The sequence below is a fragment of the Lampris incognitus genome, chromosome 3, assembly GCF_029633865.1.
Source record: "Lampris incognitus isolate fLamInc1 chromosome 3, fLamInc1.hap2, whole genome shotgun sequence".
Lineage (NCBI taxonomy): Eukaryota > Metazoa > Chordata > Actinopteri > Lampriformes > Lampridae > Lampris > Lampris incognitus.
In genome coordinates, this window is record NC_079213.1 from 79,477,387 (window position 1) to 79,497,803 (window position 20,417).

The window sequence follows — 20,417 nt, forward strand, 5'->3', positions numbered from 1 at the left end:
CAGGATGTTCTCCCACCTCCCCCACCACCTCCTCCACAATCCTCTGCTGCTGGAGCAGCGTCCTCATTGGCAGCTGGACAGAGAGCCTCTCCTGGCACAAGCGACCAAAGTGGGAGACAAAGGCCCACAGTGTGAGTTATAAAAACACTCTCATGCAATATGAATATGAAACCTTCCCCTACGTGCAATGACATATTAGAAACAGTTTGCGTAACTTTGTGGCAAAAGGCTCTGCGTACATGCTCAGTGCAGAGTCCTTGCCTCGGATTGACCCCTCAGCTGTCAGAGAAGGGCTTCAGAGTGTGAGCTTGTGCACAGGTGAAGGGGGTCAACACCTGTGGGAGACGGTCCCCTGGGTCCCATTGAGACCCTCCCCATCACCCCAGACTTCTCACCCCTCACCTTTTCCCTCATTAGTCCTCTGAGAACCTCAAGACACATCTGATAAAAATTAGATCCACTCACGCCTGTCTTACCTCTATCGCCTGTGTGCACTGATGAGCATGCGTGTCAGACTCTAAGCACTTATATTCTCTTCCTCTGACCCCAATGAAATCAGCCTGTGAGGCCCTGAAAATCTTCCTGCTGAGACTCATGTAGTACGGCCTGTTAACCCAGTCCCGTCTCTAGCACGACTGCAGAGAGATGCCCCACATACCGCTGTGTTCTTCAGGACACAGCAAGTGCTGCTTTCTTCTGGGTCAGAGGGCACACTCTCTGCTGGTCCCGGGGGAGATGATGACAGATGTACGGCAGGTCACAGCAGGAAATTCCAGTGCAAATTGTATGATGTACAAAACACAGACTCTGTTCTATTCCCTGTCTCCACACGGAGAAAAATCAAACACGCAAGAAGAGCCTTCTGTCTATGTGTGGGTGTTTTTTTTTGTTTTTTTTTTAAATTATCACTTCTTATCTCATCTCTGCTTCTGTTTACCTTTATTTTCCCATTCAGCTATGTGGCCATGTTCCCCTACACCCCTCGTAAGGAGGATGAGCTGGAGCTGAGAAAGGGTGAGATGTTTCTGGTGCTGGAGCGCTGTCAGGATGGCTGGTTCAAGGGCACCTCCATGCACACTGGCAAGATAGGTGTTTTCCCTGGGAACTACATGAGCCCCGTCAGCAGGTCAGTCACTTAATGTACATCACATAACTTCATACATACATACATACATTTATTCACGCTCATTTATTCACACAGATTTGTGCACACATTTCTCTTTGATTTTATACACTGACTTCAGTTGTGGCAGGAATGAGGAAAAACACAGGAGACCAAGGCGAGTTTGATGTTTATTCCTCAACTCCAAAAACCAACTGCAGCAGGAACAACCCTGCACCGGCGAGTCCGGGAACGTAAACCACGCCCCCAGCTCACAGTCCTGCTGGGTGAGAGGCATAGCCCCTAGTGTCCGCCACACAGCCCCCCCCCCCCCCCCGAACACCCAGAAGGGACTCCTGGAAAGAAAATTAGTGTCTCACTGGAGGCTTAAGCAGCCTGCCATAACGGCTGCACCGTCCCTCAGCCGAAACAGTAGGTGAAACACAGTCCAAAGCCGGCTGAGAAGCAGAACGCTGAACCCGTGAAGACACTGCCGGGGTCCTGGAAGGAGGACGACCCCGACGGGGAACCTGGGCCGGAAACACAACTTCGCCTGCCACCCTGTGCGCCGGTTTAAGCCTATCAAGCGTGACACGCTCCCTACGCCCACCCATATCTAGCACAAAACCCTTAGGACCCGTCTCAAGAACCCGAAATGGGCCATCGTATGGGGGTTGGAGGGGTGAGCGGTGAGCATCATGCCATACAAAAACAAAACGAGCTGACATGAGCTCCGCAGGCACGAACGACCGCGGAAAACAGTGGTGAACGGGGCCTGGAACCCAAGTGCTGTCGGACAAAAAAGGATAAACGGCCGGACGGGGTCGAGGAGCAGAACTCCCAGGCAAAAATTCCCCAGGGACGCGGAGCGGCTGACCAAGCACCAGCTCAGCGGGTGACGCGTCGAGGTCCTCCTTAGGAGCCGAACGCAACCCGAGCATAACCCAAGGTAAACGCTCCACCCAGTTACCATCCGAGAGCGCAGTGCGCAGCGCCGCCTTGAGCAACCGGTGAAAACGTTCACACAACCCGTTAGCCTGAGGGTGATACGCGGTAGTGCGGTGTACCTGCACACCCAAGGATCGCCCAAGTGCCGACCAGAGCTCTTACACGAACTGGGGGCCCCTGTCTGAGGTGATATCTGACAGAGTGCCGAACCGGGCGACCCAGGAGGAAAGAAAAGCGCGTGCAACATCCGAGGATGTTGTGGAGGATAGAGGGACAGCCTCTGGCCACCTGGTGGTCCGATCTACCATCGTGAGCAGGTGCGTAAAACCCTGTGAAGAAGGTAGAGGGCCCACCAGGTCCACATGCACGTGGTCGAAACGTCTGGCCGGGATCGGAAACGGTTCGAGGGGCGATTTAGTGTGCTGATGGATCTTAGCGCGCTGGCACGCTACACATGCAGCTGCCCATCCCTTGACGTCCTTGCGGAGGCCAGGCCAGACGAACTTGGAACCGACCAACTTCACCGACGCCCGAACTCCAGGGTGCGAGAGGGAGTGAATCGAATCGAAAACTCGACGGCGCCAGGCCACTGGAACAACGGGGCAGGGACGGCCGGTGGAGACATCGCAGAGGAGGGCAGGACTGCCTTCCTGCATCACAGCGTCCTCTAGCTTGAGACCGGTACGCGTTGACCTAAGGGCAAGGATGTCCGGGTCGCTGGGCTGGTCGGCAGCCATAGCGGAGAAATCCACACCGAGGTGCACAGGACACACAAGCACACGCGACAGACAATCAGCAACAGGGTTGGACTTCCCAGCCACATGCTGAATGTCCGTTGTGAACTCGGAGATCGCCGCTAGGTGGCGCTGTTGACGAACAGACCACGGCTCAGTCACCTCGGACATGGCAAAAGTCAGCGGCTTATGATCCACATAAGCCGTGAATGGGCGACCCTCCAGCAGGAAGCGGAAATGCCGGGTTGCAAGGTGCAGTGCCCACAACTCCCGGTCAAAAACGCTGTACTTGCGCTCGCTATCCCTTAGTTTGCGGCTAAAAAATGCGAGTGGCTGCCACGCATTCGCCACACGCTGTTCAACCACAGCCCCCACGGCTATGTCAGACGCATCGGTTGTTAAAGCTATGGACGCCGTGGGTGTGGGATGGGCGAGGAGGGCAGCGTTAGCCAGGGCGCACTTAGCTCCGTCCAAGGGCCTGGACCTGTTCGGGAGTCCAGTCGACAGGGTCGTTAGCCTTCTTAAGGTGGGCAGCGCGAGGAAGGAAACAGTTATAGAAATTCACCATTCCCAAGAATTCCTGCAATGCCTTAACAGAGACTGGGCGGGGAAATTCCGCCACCGCTTGCACCTTAGAAGGCAACGGGACCGCGCCTTGCGGCGAAATGCGGTGACCCAAGAAGTCAATCACCGGCAGTCCAAACTGACACTTGGCCGGGTTGACTATCAGGCCGTGTTCGTCCAGACGACGGAAAACCTGTTTCAGGTGCGCCAGGTGCTCTTCAGCTGACGGACTGGCCACTTATATGTCGTCGAGATAGACGAACACGAAAGCAAGGTCACGCAACACCGAGTCCATCAGCCTCTGAAAGGTTTGCGCTGCCCCCTTCAAGCCAAAAGGCATGCGCATGAACTGAAAAAAGCCCAAACGGGGTGATCACTGCGGTCTTGGGCACGTCCTCTGCGCGCACGGGAACCTGATGATAGCCGCGCACCAGGTCCACCTTAGAGAAAATAGTGGTACCTGCCAGGCGTATGGAAAAGTCTTGTATGTGTGGGATGGGATAGCAGTCATTGGCGGTGACGTTGTTCAGGCGGCGAAAATCGCCGCAAGGCCGCCACGACCCATCCGCCTTGGGCACCATGTGAAGCGGCGAGGCCCACGGGCTGTTGGAACGCCTCACTATACCCAGACGCTCCATGATGGCGAACTCCTCCTTAGTGTAACGGGGGCAGTCCTATGCTGTTCTATGCTGGTCAGCCTGCTGCACGCCCGTCACTCTCATCATTAGCTCTGCGTTGTGTTCTATTTTGGGTGGGGCCCCAGGTGTTGTGGGGGGCCCTCAGTCTCTCATCATCATCATCATCATCATCATGATCAAAGAAGGAGGGGGGACACACAGGACTCTATTTGGCCCACCTTGCCATTTATTTTGGTTTCAAACCCTTCGACAAACGTCCAGTCCTCCAGCGGGAGCGGTGTTTCTTACGGACGTGGGGGTTGAATTTCAACCACTGCCCGGACTTCACTCGTGTGCGTTAGAAGGAGAAACCGTCCACGGGACTCCGATGTAAGAAAGGATAAACAAGTATTTTATCCCACAGCTTGCAGTATCTTCTTACAGGGATACTCAAGGTTACGTTCTCCTCAATCAGCAAACCTGTGCTACGGTAAGAAACACGCGTGGCTCGGCTCGATCGCTGCTTGAGACTCCTCCCACAAAACAAAAATGGCCTCTCCCGCTTTCCCTCTTCCGTGTACCCACAAGACCTCTCTTAAAGCGACAGTACATGTATATGACGGTCATTGTAAAACATACATAAAAGTAAATAATGACATAAAATAAAATGTAGTAAACACAAATAACAGCACACAGACAGGATTTGGTGATATTTCATACTCAAACAAAATAAAATAAAAACATTAATTTTAACCTGGTTACATTCACCCCTCCTGAAATTCACCAACATCCTGACAGCAGGATAAAAAGAAAGAGGAAAGGAAAAGCCCATCACTGACTACTGGCACAAGTGAAAAGAAGGACCTAGTCCTCCAGTCAACTTAGGAGCTACCTCGGTTACGAGGTCCAGAAAATAATGAGGTTGATCAAGTCTCAGAATTCCCTGAGATCAATGTGACGCCTGATACGCCACACCATGCACTTGGCCCAAAACAACCCTGTCTGATAGACACCTAGTAACTCACATTAAACTAGTTTGAATGACACCAACCTCCATCAAAGTTCAAACCCTCACACTCCGTAGAAATGGCATCTGAGCCATAGATTCTATTAACCTGTTCACTGACCTCACCACCCTCCCTGTGCGTGTCCTAACCCGACCATCGCTCTCTACTTGTGTGCGTGAGACAGTGCGAGCTGCAACATCTGTATCGAGTGAGGGTGGTGCCCCTGTGTGCGAATCAGTGTGAGATATAACACCTACATCGAGTGAGTGTGATGCCTCTATGTGTGGTGCATGTGTGTTGTGTGGTGCGTGTGTGTTGGGTGGAGACTGAGCAGTGGCCCCCGCAGGACTGACTACCAGACTAGACGGAATGAACTCTTCCGCTTCTGCCCACTCAGATCTAGGCGAGTCCCCAAGTGATGAGACTGCTAGCCCCACTGCATCCCCTGAGACCGTCAGGACATCTGCACTGTCCTCATCGGACTCTGCGCAGTCAAGCAACTGACTGGTTGTACCGGACTCCTCACCCTGATCTAACTCAGGAAGGGGCAAGAAGTTGACCTCCAACAAACGGTTCCTGTGCACCACCCTGGTGTGCCCCTCTGCATCCTGAATCTTGTAGACGTGGATATTGGGGTTGACACCGACAACCGTGTACACTCCGTTCTCCCATTTGTCAGCCAACTTTCTCTTCCCTCGCTCACTCTGGTTCGCAACCAAAACACGATCCCCGACAGACAGGACAGTGCCCTTGGCGTGTCTGTTGTACTGTCGCGCCTGATGCTGCTGCTCAGCCGTGGAGTGCTTCTGAGCGATCTCCATTGCACTCCTTAGATACGAAAGCAGAGACTGAGCATAAGAGTCATAGTCAACAACGTGAGGGTCATGCAAAACCTGCCTGAACATAACATCCACCGGCAGTCTTGGGACACGCCCATACATCAGGAAGAAAGGCGCGTAACCCGTGGTCTCGTGAACAGTGGCATTGTACGCGAGCGTGAGAGAATGGATCTGCTGAGGCCACTGTTGCTTCTGCTGAAGCGGAAGGGAACGGAGCATATTCCCCATCGTGCGATTAAACCGCTCTGTCCCGCCATTACCCATAGGATGGTAGGCCGTCGTGTGGGACTTCGCTACACCCGCCAACCTGAGAAGCTCTGCAATCAGGTTGCCCTCAAAGTTTGTGCCCTGGTCAGAATGTATTCTCTCCGGAAACCCGGAAACACAGAATACATGATCCCAGAGTTTCTTGGCGACCTGCTTCGCTATCTGATTGGCGCAGGGGAACGCGTGAGCAAGCTTAGTGAAGTGGTCAGTAACCACTAGGACATCGACTGACCGCTGCTTACTGTCCTCAGTGGACCAGAAATCCATACACACAAGCTGCATCGGTGCGGAGGTTTTAATGCTCTCCAAGGGCGCGCAAGCAGCTGGCTCTGGGGTCTTCCCAAACACACCTCTCCGACAGCATCTGACATATGCTCTGATATCCCTCTCCATGTCAGGCCAATAAAAACGCTGCCTTGCAAGAGAGAGAGTGCGGTCCTGGCCCTGATGACCAGCGTGATCGTGGATGCCAGACAGTGCCTTGTCTTTCAGGTTCAGAGATAAAACAAACTGAGACCTCCTCTGCTTGGACACTGGGTCCTTTGTCACCCTGTACAAGACACCATCATTGACTTCCAACTTCTCCCACTGTTTCAACAGCCTGAGGACCTTCTGGTCAGCACCATGCCTCTCACGTCTCGATGGCCGCTTCCGAACAGCGACAAAGGGCAACACCTTGGAGATGCAGGGGTCCTGCTCCTGACTCAACCTGAGCTCCTCGGTGGATAACATTGGCAGTGTATCCTGACCACCCGACAGATGCTGAACGTGCTGGACCAAACTGAGTGCTGTGAATACTGATGCATCAGGCCAGTCACATTTGGCTTGACAAAAAGCCCTGACCTCAGCTGCATCACAAGCAAACCCAGATCGCGCACTGCTCACTGTTTGGGACTGGCAACTGAGTCTGAAAACATCCTGCACAGAGTCCCCCTCAACCCCGTCGGCTTCCTGAACAAGGGCCGGGCAGGGCTCCTTAAGTAGCCTCTGACTGACTGGCTTGGAAAAAGGGTCGCGACTCAAGGCATCCGCCACCACGTTTTTCTTCCCTGGCAGGTGTTTGAGATTGAAGGTGTAAGACGCCAACTTAGACACCCAGCGGATCTCACACGCGTCAAGCTTCGGCTTCGTTAGGAGATAAGTCAGCGGATTATTATCTGTCCAAACGGTGAAGCTTTGACCCTTCAGCCAGTGGCTGAACTTTTCACAAACACTCCACTTCAGCGCCATGAGCTCCAGTCTATGAGCTGGATACTTCCGCTGTGAGGCACTGAGGGACTTGCTTGCAAAACCAACAGGTCTGGCCTTGGACTCTCCTCGGGGCACTTGAGACAGCACCGCGCCGAGTCCGTCCAAAGACGCATCGACCGACAAAATGAAAGGCACCTCAAAGTCTGGATGGGCAAGCACCACACACTCCAGTAACATCGTCTTCAACAGATCAAATGCTTCCCCACATTCCACCGTCCAGTCTGCGGAGGTAAGCTTACGGAAGCTGCCATGGGGCTTCTTATCCTTAGCTGACCTCCCCCTCCTCTTTTGTCCAGCTGTAAGGGCGAACAGGGGCTTAGCCACGGAGGAGCAGTTCGGGAGGAAATGCTGGTAGTAAAATACCATACCAAGGAAAGATTTGATCCTACGAACAGAAGGCGTGCACCCATTACCTTCCATGAGATCCTGCACTGTCATGTTTTGGGATTACCTCTACTCGGAGGGATCGACAGACACACCTCCGCCATCAACCACGTGGCCCAAAAACCGCACCTGCTTCTGCAGCAGATGACACTTTTTTGGAGCCAGTTTCAAGTTGTTCTCCCTCAACCTCTGAAACACAGTGCGGAGCCTCGACAGAGCCTCAACCTCTGACGGCACGAAGACAAGATCATCAAGATAGCACAAAAGCTTCGTGAAGTTCAGATCCCCAAAGATCCCAATCATCATTCTCATGAAGGCTGCAGGGCTATTACAAAGGCCCTGTGGCATGCGATTGTATTCATGCAACCCAAGGGGAGTCGTGAAAGCAGTGTACTTCTTGTCATCTTCATGCATTGGGATGTTGAAGAAGCCAGAGGTGAGGTCCATCGTACTAAAGAGGCAGTTACCACCCAGCGTGGCAAGACAGTCTGACTGGTGTGGCAAGGGATGAGCGTCTTTCAAGGTCCGAGCATTCAGCCATCTGAAATCAGTGCAGATCCGAAGCCCGCCATCCTTCTTCCACACCATAACCAGCGGTGAAGCATATGCGCTCGAGGACTTCCAGATAATCCCTTTCTCCTCCATATCAGTGAGAACCTGTCTCAACTTCTGATAGTGGGCTGGGGGAACCCTCCTGTAGGGCAAGCGAAAGGGGCGCTCATCCACCAGATGGATGCGATGTGTGTATCCTGTGACCTTGCCACAGTCCAGAGAGTCCCTGGAGAAGATGTCATGGTACTCGGTGAGCAGCTGAGTGAGCTGGGACTTGCATGCCTCACTAACCTGACAGGAGCTGAGGTCAATGTCACTGAGTCCGAGCTCTGACAAACTCCTAGCCGGCTGGACAGGGGGACAGGCACTATCTGTGGCGTTGGACTCATGCCTCCCCGCAACTGATTGCAGTCCCTGGAAAACATTAAAGTCCTCAATCGCCAAGCATGGAAACACATCAGCCAACTTGCAGTTCCTTTTACGCATGATGGCTTTGTCAGATGGATTGACAACAGTCATGGGTACCCACCTATCACCCCAGAGCGGTGTGACAAGTCGACCTACGAGGACACTGCGTGGCATGGCCTTGGAGTCTGTCGGCTCCACAACAACAGTGCTTCCAGCTGACATAGGCACCTTAGCAGGAAGTCTGCCCCAGACTAAGTGCTCGTGCCTCGGTAAGAGTGTCACGGCCTGGGTGAGCTTAACAGTACCTATCTTCTCAGGAACAGCACCACCCCTCCAGCGCTCTACATTCGTGAACATGGACAGGAACTGTTCAACGTCAGGACTAGACGGATGTTCCTGTCTGGACGCGATGTCCCAGTACTCAGTACCACTCTTGAGTACATGGGCCACATGTTTAATGACGTTTGTGCCGACTATCAGATCATCATGCTGACCGGGCACGACCAGAGTGGGTATGACAAAGGAAACACCATAAAGCTGCATGTTGAGGTCATAAAAACCATCAGGCCTAGTCTCCAGACCACCACAGCCAATCAAGACAATGTCCTCTTCAGGCTGCTGCTTCTCAGGTAAAACACCCCCAGAGCGGAGCTTCTCTACTGCATTTTCACTGATACTGCATGACATAGAGCCAGTATCCAACATGCCATTAAGCTGCACACTCTGGTTGACAAGAACAGGAGCATAGAACAAGTCACTGAAAGCCTGAATCCTCTGTGTCGCCTGAATGACCATACGCGAACCCTGAGGTGCTTTGGCACACTTGTCATCATACCATTTAGCCAAGTCGGAGACATCAGTGAGGGATACATCTACATTACCCACACCATCCCTCTCTAGGTGTGGGTTTAGTAGTTTAACGGACGAGACTGACAACCAGCTCTTCCACCAGGCTGAGAACGGAGCTGGTTGGGCGGCTGAGGGTGAGGACAGTCCCTCTTCCAATGACCAGGAGACAAACAGTTTATACATCGGTTCTCCCGGCTGCAGTGGGAAAATGTGGAGTGATCCGGAGACTTACAAACCCTGCACAACCGCTGCGGTGCGTCCGGCACCCGCCCTGCGGCGCTAGCTGGCGGTTGAGTCTGCGTCGGTGTCCGGACTGCAGCGCTAACTGGAACCTGAGTGTGCATTGTGACCAAACGGTCTAGCAAGCTCACCAAACTCCTCATATAGTCATCACCGCCAAAGACAGGTGCGGGAGACGGTGTAGGACACCTTGCACAAAATGGTGTAGATGACGCATGAGCCGGGACGGGAGATGGCACCACCGGCACGGTCGTGTTCAAGTCGGGAGCCACGTCGACTACAGGGACATGAACCTGTGAATGGAACCTACGCTCTACCGCGCCTGCTTCACGTTGTCCACCTGCAGCAACACGGGACTTCCTCTCCAGCATGTGCTCATCAAGCCTCTCTTGGATCTCGCTAGCAGACCATTTCCCTGCGGACTTGAACTTAAAAACATTGGCAAGAGACTGATCTGGACAGTGTTTGATAAACATCATGCTTACCTCGTGGCTTGGCTCTTCAATACTACGGCCCTGCCACTTCAAGCATTCGTCAGCCACCTCCACTGTCTTATTAAGCCTAATCCAATACTCCATAGCGTCCTCACCTGGCTTGGGCAGCGTACTGTAAAAGTCCGCCAGGGGCATGCTCGAGTATGTGAGGTCACTAAAGTGTTGCTTCAGTACATCAAAAATAATGTGGGGGTTCGCTATGTGGTCGACAGATGTGTTGCGCAGCTTTATCCTCACCACGTCCCCTGCTTTCCCCATAAGCTTAGCTAGAATCTCATGTGACTGCTCACTAACTGGAATGGCTCGCTTCCTCAAATACAAAGTCATAAGGCTCTCCCACTCATGAACTGTAAACTTATCAGAGCTATCGCCCCTGAAAATAGGAGGCTCCCTAGCGTCTGTCTGCATACTACTCTAACACTAGGCACTGTCTCCGAACACTGTTCAGCAGACCTAGCACTGTCTGTGTGTGTGTTTCTAAGCATTTGTGTTTCCTGCAGCTTAGCAGTGATTGACTCTCCTATCTTCTCTGCCAACTGAGTAATGAGCATGGCTAACTCACCCACTGGCTGCTCGCTGTTACCTAGCACAGCCCCTTCGCTGATACCTGGCCTGGCCCATTCTACGTAGCGTGTGGAGGTGAACTGAGGAGTGCCAAATGCGGTCGGGTCTCTAGGTCCTGGTGCTCTGGTGTCTGGTTCCCTGCCCTCTAAGAGCTGCCCGAAACTCCTACCTACACCTAGCCGTAAACCCCCACCCACATCTAACTGGTACCCCCTCTCCATAGCAGACTGGCGATCCAAAAGATCCTGATCAGCAATGTTACCCCCACCTACCTCTAACACTCAGATAAAATAAAAAATAAAATAAAAAAGTGAAAAGCTCAATTCATTTAAATAATTGAATCTAGAAAGCACTAAGATATTGAAACAATCACATACAATCAACAAATTCACCAATAGATTAATTACATATGCACATATCTAGTAGTTTACATCAATAGATTATTCACACGAGTCCTTCAATCACATCAACATTAACCTTTTTTCCTTTTTTTCCCGTGTGTTTTTCTTCCTTCAATATATACAAATGTCCTGTTCACAAGCCCAGTCCATGGTAACCACAGCTATGACTGTCCAGTGTCCACACAGCTCAACTCCAGTCCACTGTAACATGAGTGTACAGTCTATAGAAATACCTGAGGACGTCTGGGGCTTGATGACGACAGCAGCCTCCCGCGGCGAGCAACTGATGTCACTCTCAGGATCCAGGAGGGTCACGGCACCAATGTAACGGGGGCAGTCCTATGCTGTTCTATGCTGGTCAGCCTGCTGCACGCCCGTCACTCTCATCATTAGCTCTGCGTTGTGTTCTATTTTGGGTGGGGCCCCAGGTGTTGTGGGGGGCCCTCAGTCTCTCATCATCATCATCATCATCATGATCAAAGAAGGAGGGGGGACACACAGGACTCTATTTGGCCCACCTTGCCATTTATTTTGGTTTCAAACCCTTCGACAAACGTCCAGTCCTCCAGCGGGAGCGGTGTTTCTTACGGACATGGGGGTTGAATTTCAACCACTGCCCGGACTTCACTCGTGTGCGTTAGAAGGAGAAACCGTCCACGGGACTCCGATGTAAGAAAGGATAAACAAGTATTTTATCCCACAGCTTGCAGTATCTTCTTACAGGGATACTCAAGGTTACGTTCTTCTCAATCAGCAAACCTGTGCTACGGTAAGAAACAAGCGTGGCTCAGCTCGATCGCTGCTCGAGACTCCTCCCACAAAACAAAAATGGCCTCTCCCGCGTTCCCTCTTCCGTGTACCCACAAGACCTCTCTTAAAGCGACAGTACATGTATATGACGGTCATTGTAAAACATACATAAAAGTAAATAATGACATAAAATAAAATGTAGTAAACACAAATAACAGCACACAGACAGGATTTGGTGATATTTCATACTCAAACAAAATAAAATAAAAACATTAATTTTAACCTGGTTACATTAGCTATAGCCAATTTTACTGCGTTGAGGCGCCGCGCGCGCGCAAAAACTGACGGTCCCAGAGTGGGAATGAAATGTTCTACCCCGTGTTTAATAACCGCGGTGGAAAAGGCAGGCGTAGTCACCGATGGAAAATCCGCCAGCAAACGCTGAAAAACATCCCCTAATGCCAAAAAGTTAGCGTGTGTTAACGGCCCGGCTCCCCCTGTCTCGCACGGAACAGTGGCGAAAGACACAGCATCAATTAAACGGCGGTTTGCAACATCAACCAGCAGACCATTAGCACACAGAAAACCCGCGCCGATAATAGGAACAGTAATGGCGGCCACTACCAAGTCCCACTCAAAATGGCGCCCGTGGAAGCAAACAGTCACCAACCTTGTGCCAAACGTCGCAATGGACGAACCGTTAGCTGCACTTAACTGTGGGCCGCCGCCTTCGGCCGACCTGTCTGTCTTAACAGGAGGGAGTAGGCTCTTTTGCGAGCCTGAGTCCACCAGAAACCGTCTTCCTGACATCGTGTCCTTAATGAAGAGCAGCTCACTACGTCCGCCAGCGCCCACAGCTGCTACTGAGCGCTGGCCCTGGAGTTTCCTGCCGCCTCAAACGTGCATGGAGGGACGCAGCGCCTCGCCTTGCCGCCGAACCGCCGGTGGAAAAAACAGAGGCCGCTCCCACGCCGTCTCCGGGCAGTCACTTCAGCCACCACTGCCGGGTCCGCGTCCTCCGACGTCGGCTGCAGAGGCTCCGATGCCACACTGCACAGAGAACCGTCTGGTAGCCAGCAGGACCCGATCGGCCTCCTCAGCCAAACCTCGGCAGTCACCAGCGGCCAGACACGGGGAGTTAGCCAAAGCCGCGCGTACAGGAGACAGGAGCTGGCGCAGGAAAACGTGCGGGAAAAGGAACCCACCTTCGTCTGAGCCTAGCAGCGACAGCATATTGTACATGAGATCCACAGCCGGCCCGTCGCCCAAACCGGATAGGGAAAGGATTCTATCTGCCCTCTCTGCGGTAGATAGGCTGTACCTCCAGAGCAGAAGATGTTTTGAGGGCGACGTATTTATCGTGTTGCGGAGGGGCGCGCAACAGCTGCATGGCCCGGCGTGTGGACTGCTGGTCCAGCGCAGCGATGACCAAATAGTATCTGGAGTCGTCCGTGGAGATTCCACGCAGGTGGAACAGTGCCTCGACATGCTGGAACCACGAGGCCGGGTCGCTCTGCCAGAACTCTGGGAGTTTCACAGCCGCGGCGAGAACGGCCGGCTGTGAGAGTTGGGGCGGCGTGGCCGAAGTGGATTCACACTCCTCTTCTGCTCCAAACATGTTCATATCACGTCGGGGTCACCAATGTGGCAGGAATGAGATGGGTGAGAGGCATAGCCCCAAGTGTCCGCCACACAGTATACATTTTGTATGTTCTACAATACGTGTTCACACTTAAATCTTATTACATATTTTTGTTGATCAATGATAATGTAGATGATATAGTAAATATAAAGATAATAGAATTTATTATAACCTTTTTTGAAACGATAAATAAGTCTTTGTTTAAAGACCAAATTTTCATTTTGTTGTATACCCTCAAATGTTAACCCCATTAAAATTGTCCTCAAAATATTCACATATTCCACAAACCACCCAATTTTTCAAAACGTGGCATCTTTTCTATGAGTGAAGAAAATCTAGTCAATTAATTTTACTCTCATAAAATGTCAACTTGTCTACATTATGTTATTAGTTTTTTTAATTGTTTTTTAATTGTGTAATCTGTCACTACAAGGTTTGCCCTGTGATCTTGTGCTTTATCTTAAAACTAGTTTATATTGGCCTTAACTGTAAACCTTGTTACCATCGCTAAACATTGTTGTATTCTGCAGAGTTGACATGTTGAAAGAAGATAAAATAAAAAGAAATTTGCAAATGAAATTTTGGATTAAATGCTCTATAAGACAAGCAGGCCAAAAGATCCAAGTAAATTATATTTGTACATTTTGGAAATATGAATTTTACTGCAGCCCTATTGGTGAATAGGGCTGACTCATGGGTATACCCTCACTTTATTACATCCAGTTAGGCCTAATTGCTCTTCTCATCCTCTACCTTTAGGACGGCATCGGGGAGTACCCAACCCAAAGTGCCCCTGAGTCTATGCACTCAGGCTGGCAGAGGAGTCACCATCGTTAGCCCATCCTCCACTCCTCTGGGGGCCATTGTTCCAGGGCCTGACTTCAACAAACCCCTCACCGTCTGCTCTGGCTCTGTCTCTGGCAACCCCCAGTCCTCTGCTGTAGTAACAGTGGCTCAAACAGCCACTGGTCAGCAGCCAAAAGTACTGATGCATGTCAATTCTCAGATGACTGTTAACCAGGCCCGCAATGCTGTCAGGACAGGTAGGTTTGCTGTAGATGAAATGGATACTAGAGGGTACTGCTGGGGCTTTATCATATACATTTTGTGCTGTGGCAGTATCTCTAGGCTTTGTTGCTGCTCTTATAGTGTCTTTATCTTCTTTTTAGCTGCGTGTCACAGTCAAGACAGGCCCACAGCAGCTGTGACGCCCATCCAGTCTGCGACGCCTGTGGCATATCTGCCCCACCTGACAGTGTGCCCCCAACCCTCCTCCAACCCCACCCAAGGCTGTGCCCGTGCTGGGGTGGCCATGGGCTGTGCCGCTGCTTCCCTGACCCCACCTAATGTCAGCGCTGCCTCCTTAGAGGGTGATGCTCTGCGGTCTGTAGCTCTTCTAACTGTTCCTGTTGGCCCTGCTAACGGCTGTTCTCCCAATGCCACGTCTACAAACACGGCCCTCGCCTGCCGACTCGACAAAGATAGCAAGGTTGGCATTGTCAAAATAAGCTTAGGAATCCTATTATTGGTATTGACATTGAAACTGCTTCCTTTTTGTTCTTACTACATCAGCCGATGTTTGCATTTTTCAACAGTTACCTTTGCCCATTTGTCCATTTTCCAACATACTTGTCTGGTAGAGTTCAGCACTTGCCAGATGACTAAAATAATTTACCCTGGTTGAGAGTGCCTAGGGCTGCTATTTACTAACAATTATCTCAGAATATCAAACACGTTAAATATGTAGAATAGTACTTCACTACAGGGCTGGGTGATATGGACAAAATGAAATATCAGGATATTTTTGGGCGAAATACCTCGATATTATAACAATATTGTGAAGATGACTACTGGTGTGTTCACCAAACATTTACACAATCAGATTAACTAAGTGGGTAAAGGCAAATAATAAAACAGCTAGAACAGTCTGGTAAGTTCAGAAAATTACATCATTTTACTGTAATCCAGTCTTTAAAACTAGGAAAAGACATTTATGCCATAACACGATATTACAGTATCCAAATTCCCAGACGATATCTAGTCTCACATCATGATATCGATGTAATATCGATATTGCCCAGCCCTACCTCACTGTTGAAAATATAGCAGTCAACTATGGGATTTTATGTTAATTTACATCGAAGAGTGCAGTCTGTTTCTCAAGAAAGTCTTCAGAATTGAATTAGAGTGGGGGCGGCGATCGGATGAGGCCAGACAACAGGCACCAGCTGTCTGCTCCATTCTGACGTCTCCCAAGTGCAATGCTGATTAGCCAAAACCACATTACCTTAACATTTCCTGGGCTGAAAAGCAGCCTATAATGAAATGACTGACAATGGATTTTGTCAAACTGATTTTAGCTGCATGTAAAAACTGCAAGTTGCATATTGTTAACTGCTCGTATGCCTCATTGCCTGGGAGTTTTGTGCAGCAGTACTAACATAAAACTCCATGATGTCGTTTTTATAGCGAGAAAAGAAAGGTCTTCTGAAGCTGTTGTCCTCCAACAAGAAAAAAGCTCGCCCTTCCCCCCCCTCCTCACCCACCCTGGAGGCAGAGCAGGCTGCTGCCAATGAAATGCTACAGGGAGCCATGGGGCCAGACACCACTCCCCCTCTCTCTGGCACTGCTAGCCGCGCAGAGCCTGAAACTGCTGCTGCAGCGTCTGCCGCTTCCTCTTCCTCCTCAGCATCTGAATCCTCCCATCGTAAGAGCAGTCCCCTGGATGGAGGTGCGCCTATTGCTCCTCCTCCTCGCCAGGCTTGCTCCTCTCTCTTATCTCAACAGCACGATGCACGACCCATCATATGTGAGAGGTACAGAAATGTCTCTTCTACTTTAACACATAATTTCCTCTTACTGTCCACATGGCAAATGTTACAGGAGAGATAGACCTGCATTATAGAGAGTTTGAATCATCAGTTTGAGTTGCAGCAGTGACTGACTCTATCCTGCTGGTTGTCCTCCTCAGGTATAGGGTAGTGGTATCCTACCCTCCCCAGAGCGAGGCGGAGCTGGAGCTGAAGGAGGGAGACATTGTATTTGTTCACAGGAAAAGGGAAGATGGATGGTTCAAAGGCACACTCCAGAGGAACGGCAGGACTGGACTGTTTCCCGGCAGCTTTGTAGACAGCGTCTAACACACACCATGCTGTCACCATGGTCACCACCACCGGATGACCGCTAGTGAGTGTACTTGCTATACCGCCCTACATAACAAACATATCAACACCCACAAAACTGCTTCGACCCACCGTCAGATGGACACCAAACCTCCTTAGAGGCCATTGTGGCTACAGCCATAGAAATGGGACATTGATGGCCGCGGCACATGAGAGAGGGTTGCGGGACCACTTTGGTGGTGAAAGCATAGTGGCCAGAGCACACTACTCATGATCTCTCTTTGTCAGTTATTTATATCTCGTAACAGTTCAGATGTTAAATGTGTGCCTTGTACTGTTCCTCACTTTACTGTACATAAGGAGACAAAGATCATTAGTCACAAAACATACAATATGAACTGATAATAGATAGAAATGCTTCACATTTTAACTTATTTCATCGTTTTGATTTCTAGAAAATATGAGCTTGGGTTTTTTTGTGATGCAAGACCTGAGCAGTTTGAGCGAGCACATGCCTTATGCCACTCTTAACTACATCCACTACGCCTCTCTCAGACTGCCAAATGGTTTTGCTATTTTTTCCAATTGATATTGTTTCAACTCTCTGCTGATATCGAAAGCAGCAAATCGGAAAGAGAAGCAATGCCATCATCAACATATGCAGCACAGCGAGAAAAAGATACTTTTCAAATTCCAATCATATGAACTAATTCTGACTTAAGGCCTGATGGACCCTAAGATTCATCTGAAACGTGGATTTACATATGCTGGAGCTACAAGTCATTCAGGTGGAAATTGCATATCACAAAGTATTGCCATAGTACAGATTGGTCCAGGCATTTTCCTGGTGGAGATGACATGCTAAGCTGTTAATGTGTTACTTTGTGGTGATCAAATATTTGCATGTCATTCGGTAAGCCATCTGCAGAGGATGAACGGGAGATAGATTTGTTAGTGTTGCTTGGTTTTGCCTTTTTAATGTACAAAAAATACACTCCATAATGGGCCTTGCAATCATACATTGCGTACTATATTGTCTATGTACTTTTTGACCAGAGTAGCTGCTCCCTCAGGCCCTTGGCAGAAGCCTAAACCTACCAGACATAGCTCTACGTCACAAGGGCAACATGCACTCGTCATTTCAGTAGCAGTGTTCAACTGATTCTGTATTTATTCTCAGTTGCAAATGGATTTCCATAACTTGACACCAGCTGCTCTTACAGAGTGTCTGCAGAGTACCTAATCTGGACACAAGGACAGACACACAAGAAATAAGCCCCGAGGGTCAGACTTCACAGGCTCTAATTTCTTGTTTATCTTTTACTCATTTTTAATGTGACTTCAAGAGAAGAAAACACAACTTGCTAAAGCACAAACAGTTTTCCTCATCTAAGGTGTTACTGGTATCACTCCACATAAAGTGCGATGAAGGGTATTTCGTTATCTGAAAGTCGAGCTTTAAATACAAAGCAATCACTTGAGCCCCTTTATTCTTGATATAGTTGTTGGGTTTCACTGTACATCTCATCTGTACAAAATGTTTGTTGTTAAATGTTGTATTGACTTGAATTATTATTATAAGACCCTTTCTTGATTACACGGGGATCAGTACCAGTTCTCTTGTAACTGGTCGAACGTAAAATTTAAAGTTCTGAGCAGCGGTTTAAAAAAAAGGTTGGGGGAATGAATGAAAACATTCAGAACATTAGCAGTTTGTTTCACCGCAACAAATCTGTTGAAACATGATGTCTTCTTCCCCGTCTGTCTTCATTCCAATCATGCACTGGCAGATGGAGTGAGCATAGGATCTTCACCATTGCTTTCTTTTGTATCTTTGATATTAACCAAGAAAGCATGGGGACAAGCTGTAAGGAATCGTGCCAGAATATGGTCTTCTACCCTCGGCTCAGCGGGCACCAAAACAGTTGTTTTTATGTAATGTCATAGTAAAACTGTAGCAAAACGACAGATTAACACTGTAGGTTGTGGGTTCACCTTTAGCACAAATCTGTTAAACTACATTGAATATTTGACTGTCGGGGCAATCACTAAAACGTGCTGAATTCTGACATTTCATGATATACCTGAGGAATGATTTTGATCCAGATTTTCAAGGGTTTTAAAGTTGTTTTATTTCATTATTGTTGATTGATGGGGACCACTGTGTGATCGAATGCTGAGTATGTTGTCATTTGTGTTGGTTTGAGAATAGGACAGGCTTGAAAAAGGTGGTACAAAACACTGTTGGGGCCTTCTTTTTTTTTTTGCTTCTCAATCAATACTTGTGTAGAATTAGTCTAATGCCCCAAGGCCATACATTAAACCCATGTTTGCAACGTCTTTTATTTCACTGGCAAGCCTTTTGCATACTCAACAGAATCTGTGTACACAGAGACATGCATTCATTATATTGATGTACGTTATAAATTCTGTTGAAACTTAGCACAGTATCTTCCTCAGAGTTTGACTGACAAAAAAAAAAGTGAAGCATTGTGTTCCTGTGAAGACTCATTTATACTTTATGTTCATGCCTTGGAACACAAGACGGCACAAAGGTCTGCTATGTTCAACTAAACAGAATTTCATCATGCCAAGGTAACTTACTTGATTTTTTTTTTAATGATTTTTTTTTTGTTGTATATTTAGTCTTGTATGTATGAGAAGGGTGAAATTTAAATCATCTTATTTGGCACAGGACTATGTGCAAAACATTCTGAACTATTTGAGGGAATAGCACATTTTGTAAAAATGACCATAACAATAAAAGGTAATGGTTTCCATACAATTTTAAGCCCAATTTATTCATTTTGATATTTTTTTTATTTTTTTATTTTTTTGTGTGATGATATTGTGAGGCTTATTTTCTCTTCTCTTATCTGTTACATTTTATAGTGTGGCCTTGTCTCATGCTGGCCACTTGCTGACAGGGTGGAGCTGTCTAACTGGGAACATAACCAAAAACATCAACCGCTGTTGACAGGAGAGAAAGAGGAGTCAAATCTTCCTTTTGTCCCCCTTGTTCCCCATCCCTCATTTCAGGGGCAGGCTGGGATTTGTATGGCATCATTACGCTTTTTAATGTGTCTTAGCATGCTTCTGCTTACCCGGCGTGTAATACATAATTTGCAGGAGTATGTAGATTGGCTCACAGTAAAAGCACTTTACTGCGCTGCCTGAAGAAAGCTGAAATGTGCCCAGGCGGAGGGCGCTCCTCTTTGCGCCTTACGCTCTCTTGATTTACACTGTAAAGCAGCGTGCCGCAGGCTAACTATAGATCTGTGTGCACAATGCTCAGCTAGAGAACGCTGACAGGAAGTGACGGGCACCCGGAGAGGTCACTGTGCTACCCACAGTTCCTTGCAGATGACAGTTACCATGGAAATGAGTCAAATCAGTTTATGAGTGTAAGACCACATGAAGCGAGGAGTAACAAAAAACAGGTAATATCCTATTACAATCCGTCCTCATTAACTATTCTGTTTAACTGTAACAGAGCGCTTTGTTCCTGATGCTTTATCCACCGACGCGGGTCTCCTCTGCCCATAATGGCATGTAAATGAGAGGCTTAATCAAATAATTTTTCTCTTGCCAGGGAGACGTGTCTTGATTTGTCACAAAGGAGCGTGGAAGACGAATGAGATTAACCAGTAAACACGCATTTGTAAACGTGCTAGACGCCAAG

At 49.1% G+C, this 20,417-nt stretch overlaps 1 protein-coding gene across 1 annotated transcript in view; it reads left to right on the forward strand.

The window, feature by feature from the left end:
* Positions 1-19,508, forward strand: part of sh3rf1 (SH3 domain containing ring finger 1) — a 57,041-nt gene extending 37,533 nt beyond the window's left edge. The window contains exons 8-13 of the mRNA XM_056276304.1: positions 4-131; positions 956-1,126; positions 14,373-14,656; positions 14,783-15,102; positions 16,083-16,429; positions 16,585-19,508. Coding sequence (XP_056132279.1) covers positions 4-131; positions 956-1,126; positions 14,373-14,656; positions 14,783-15,102; positions 16,083-16,429; positions 16,585-16,753 — 1,419 coding nt within the window. The 3' untranslated portion in view covers positions 16,754-19,508. The remainder of the gene's footprint in view (positions 1-3; positions 132-955; positions 1,127-14,372; positions 14,657-14,782; positions 15,103-16,082; positions 16,430-16,584) is intronic.
* Positions 19,509-20,417: the final 909 nt, after the last annotated feature.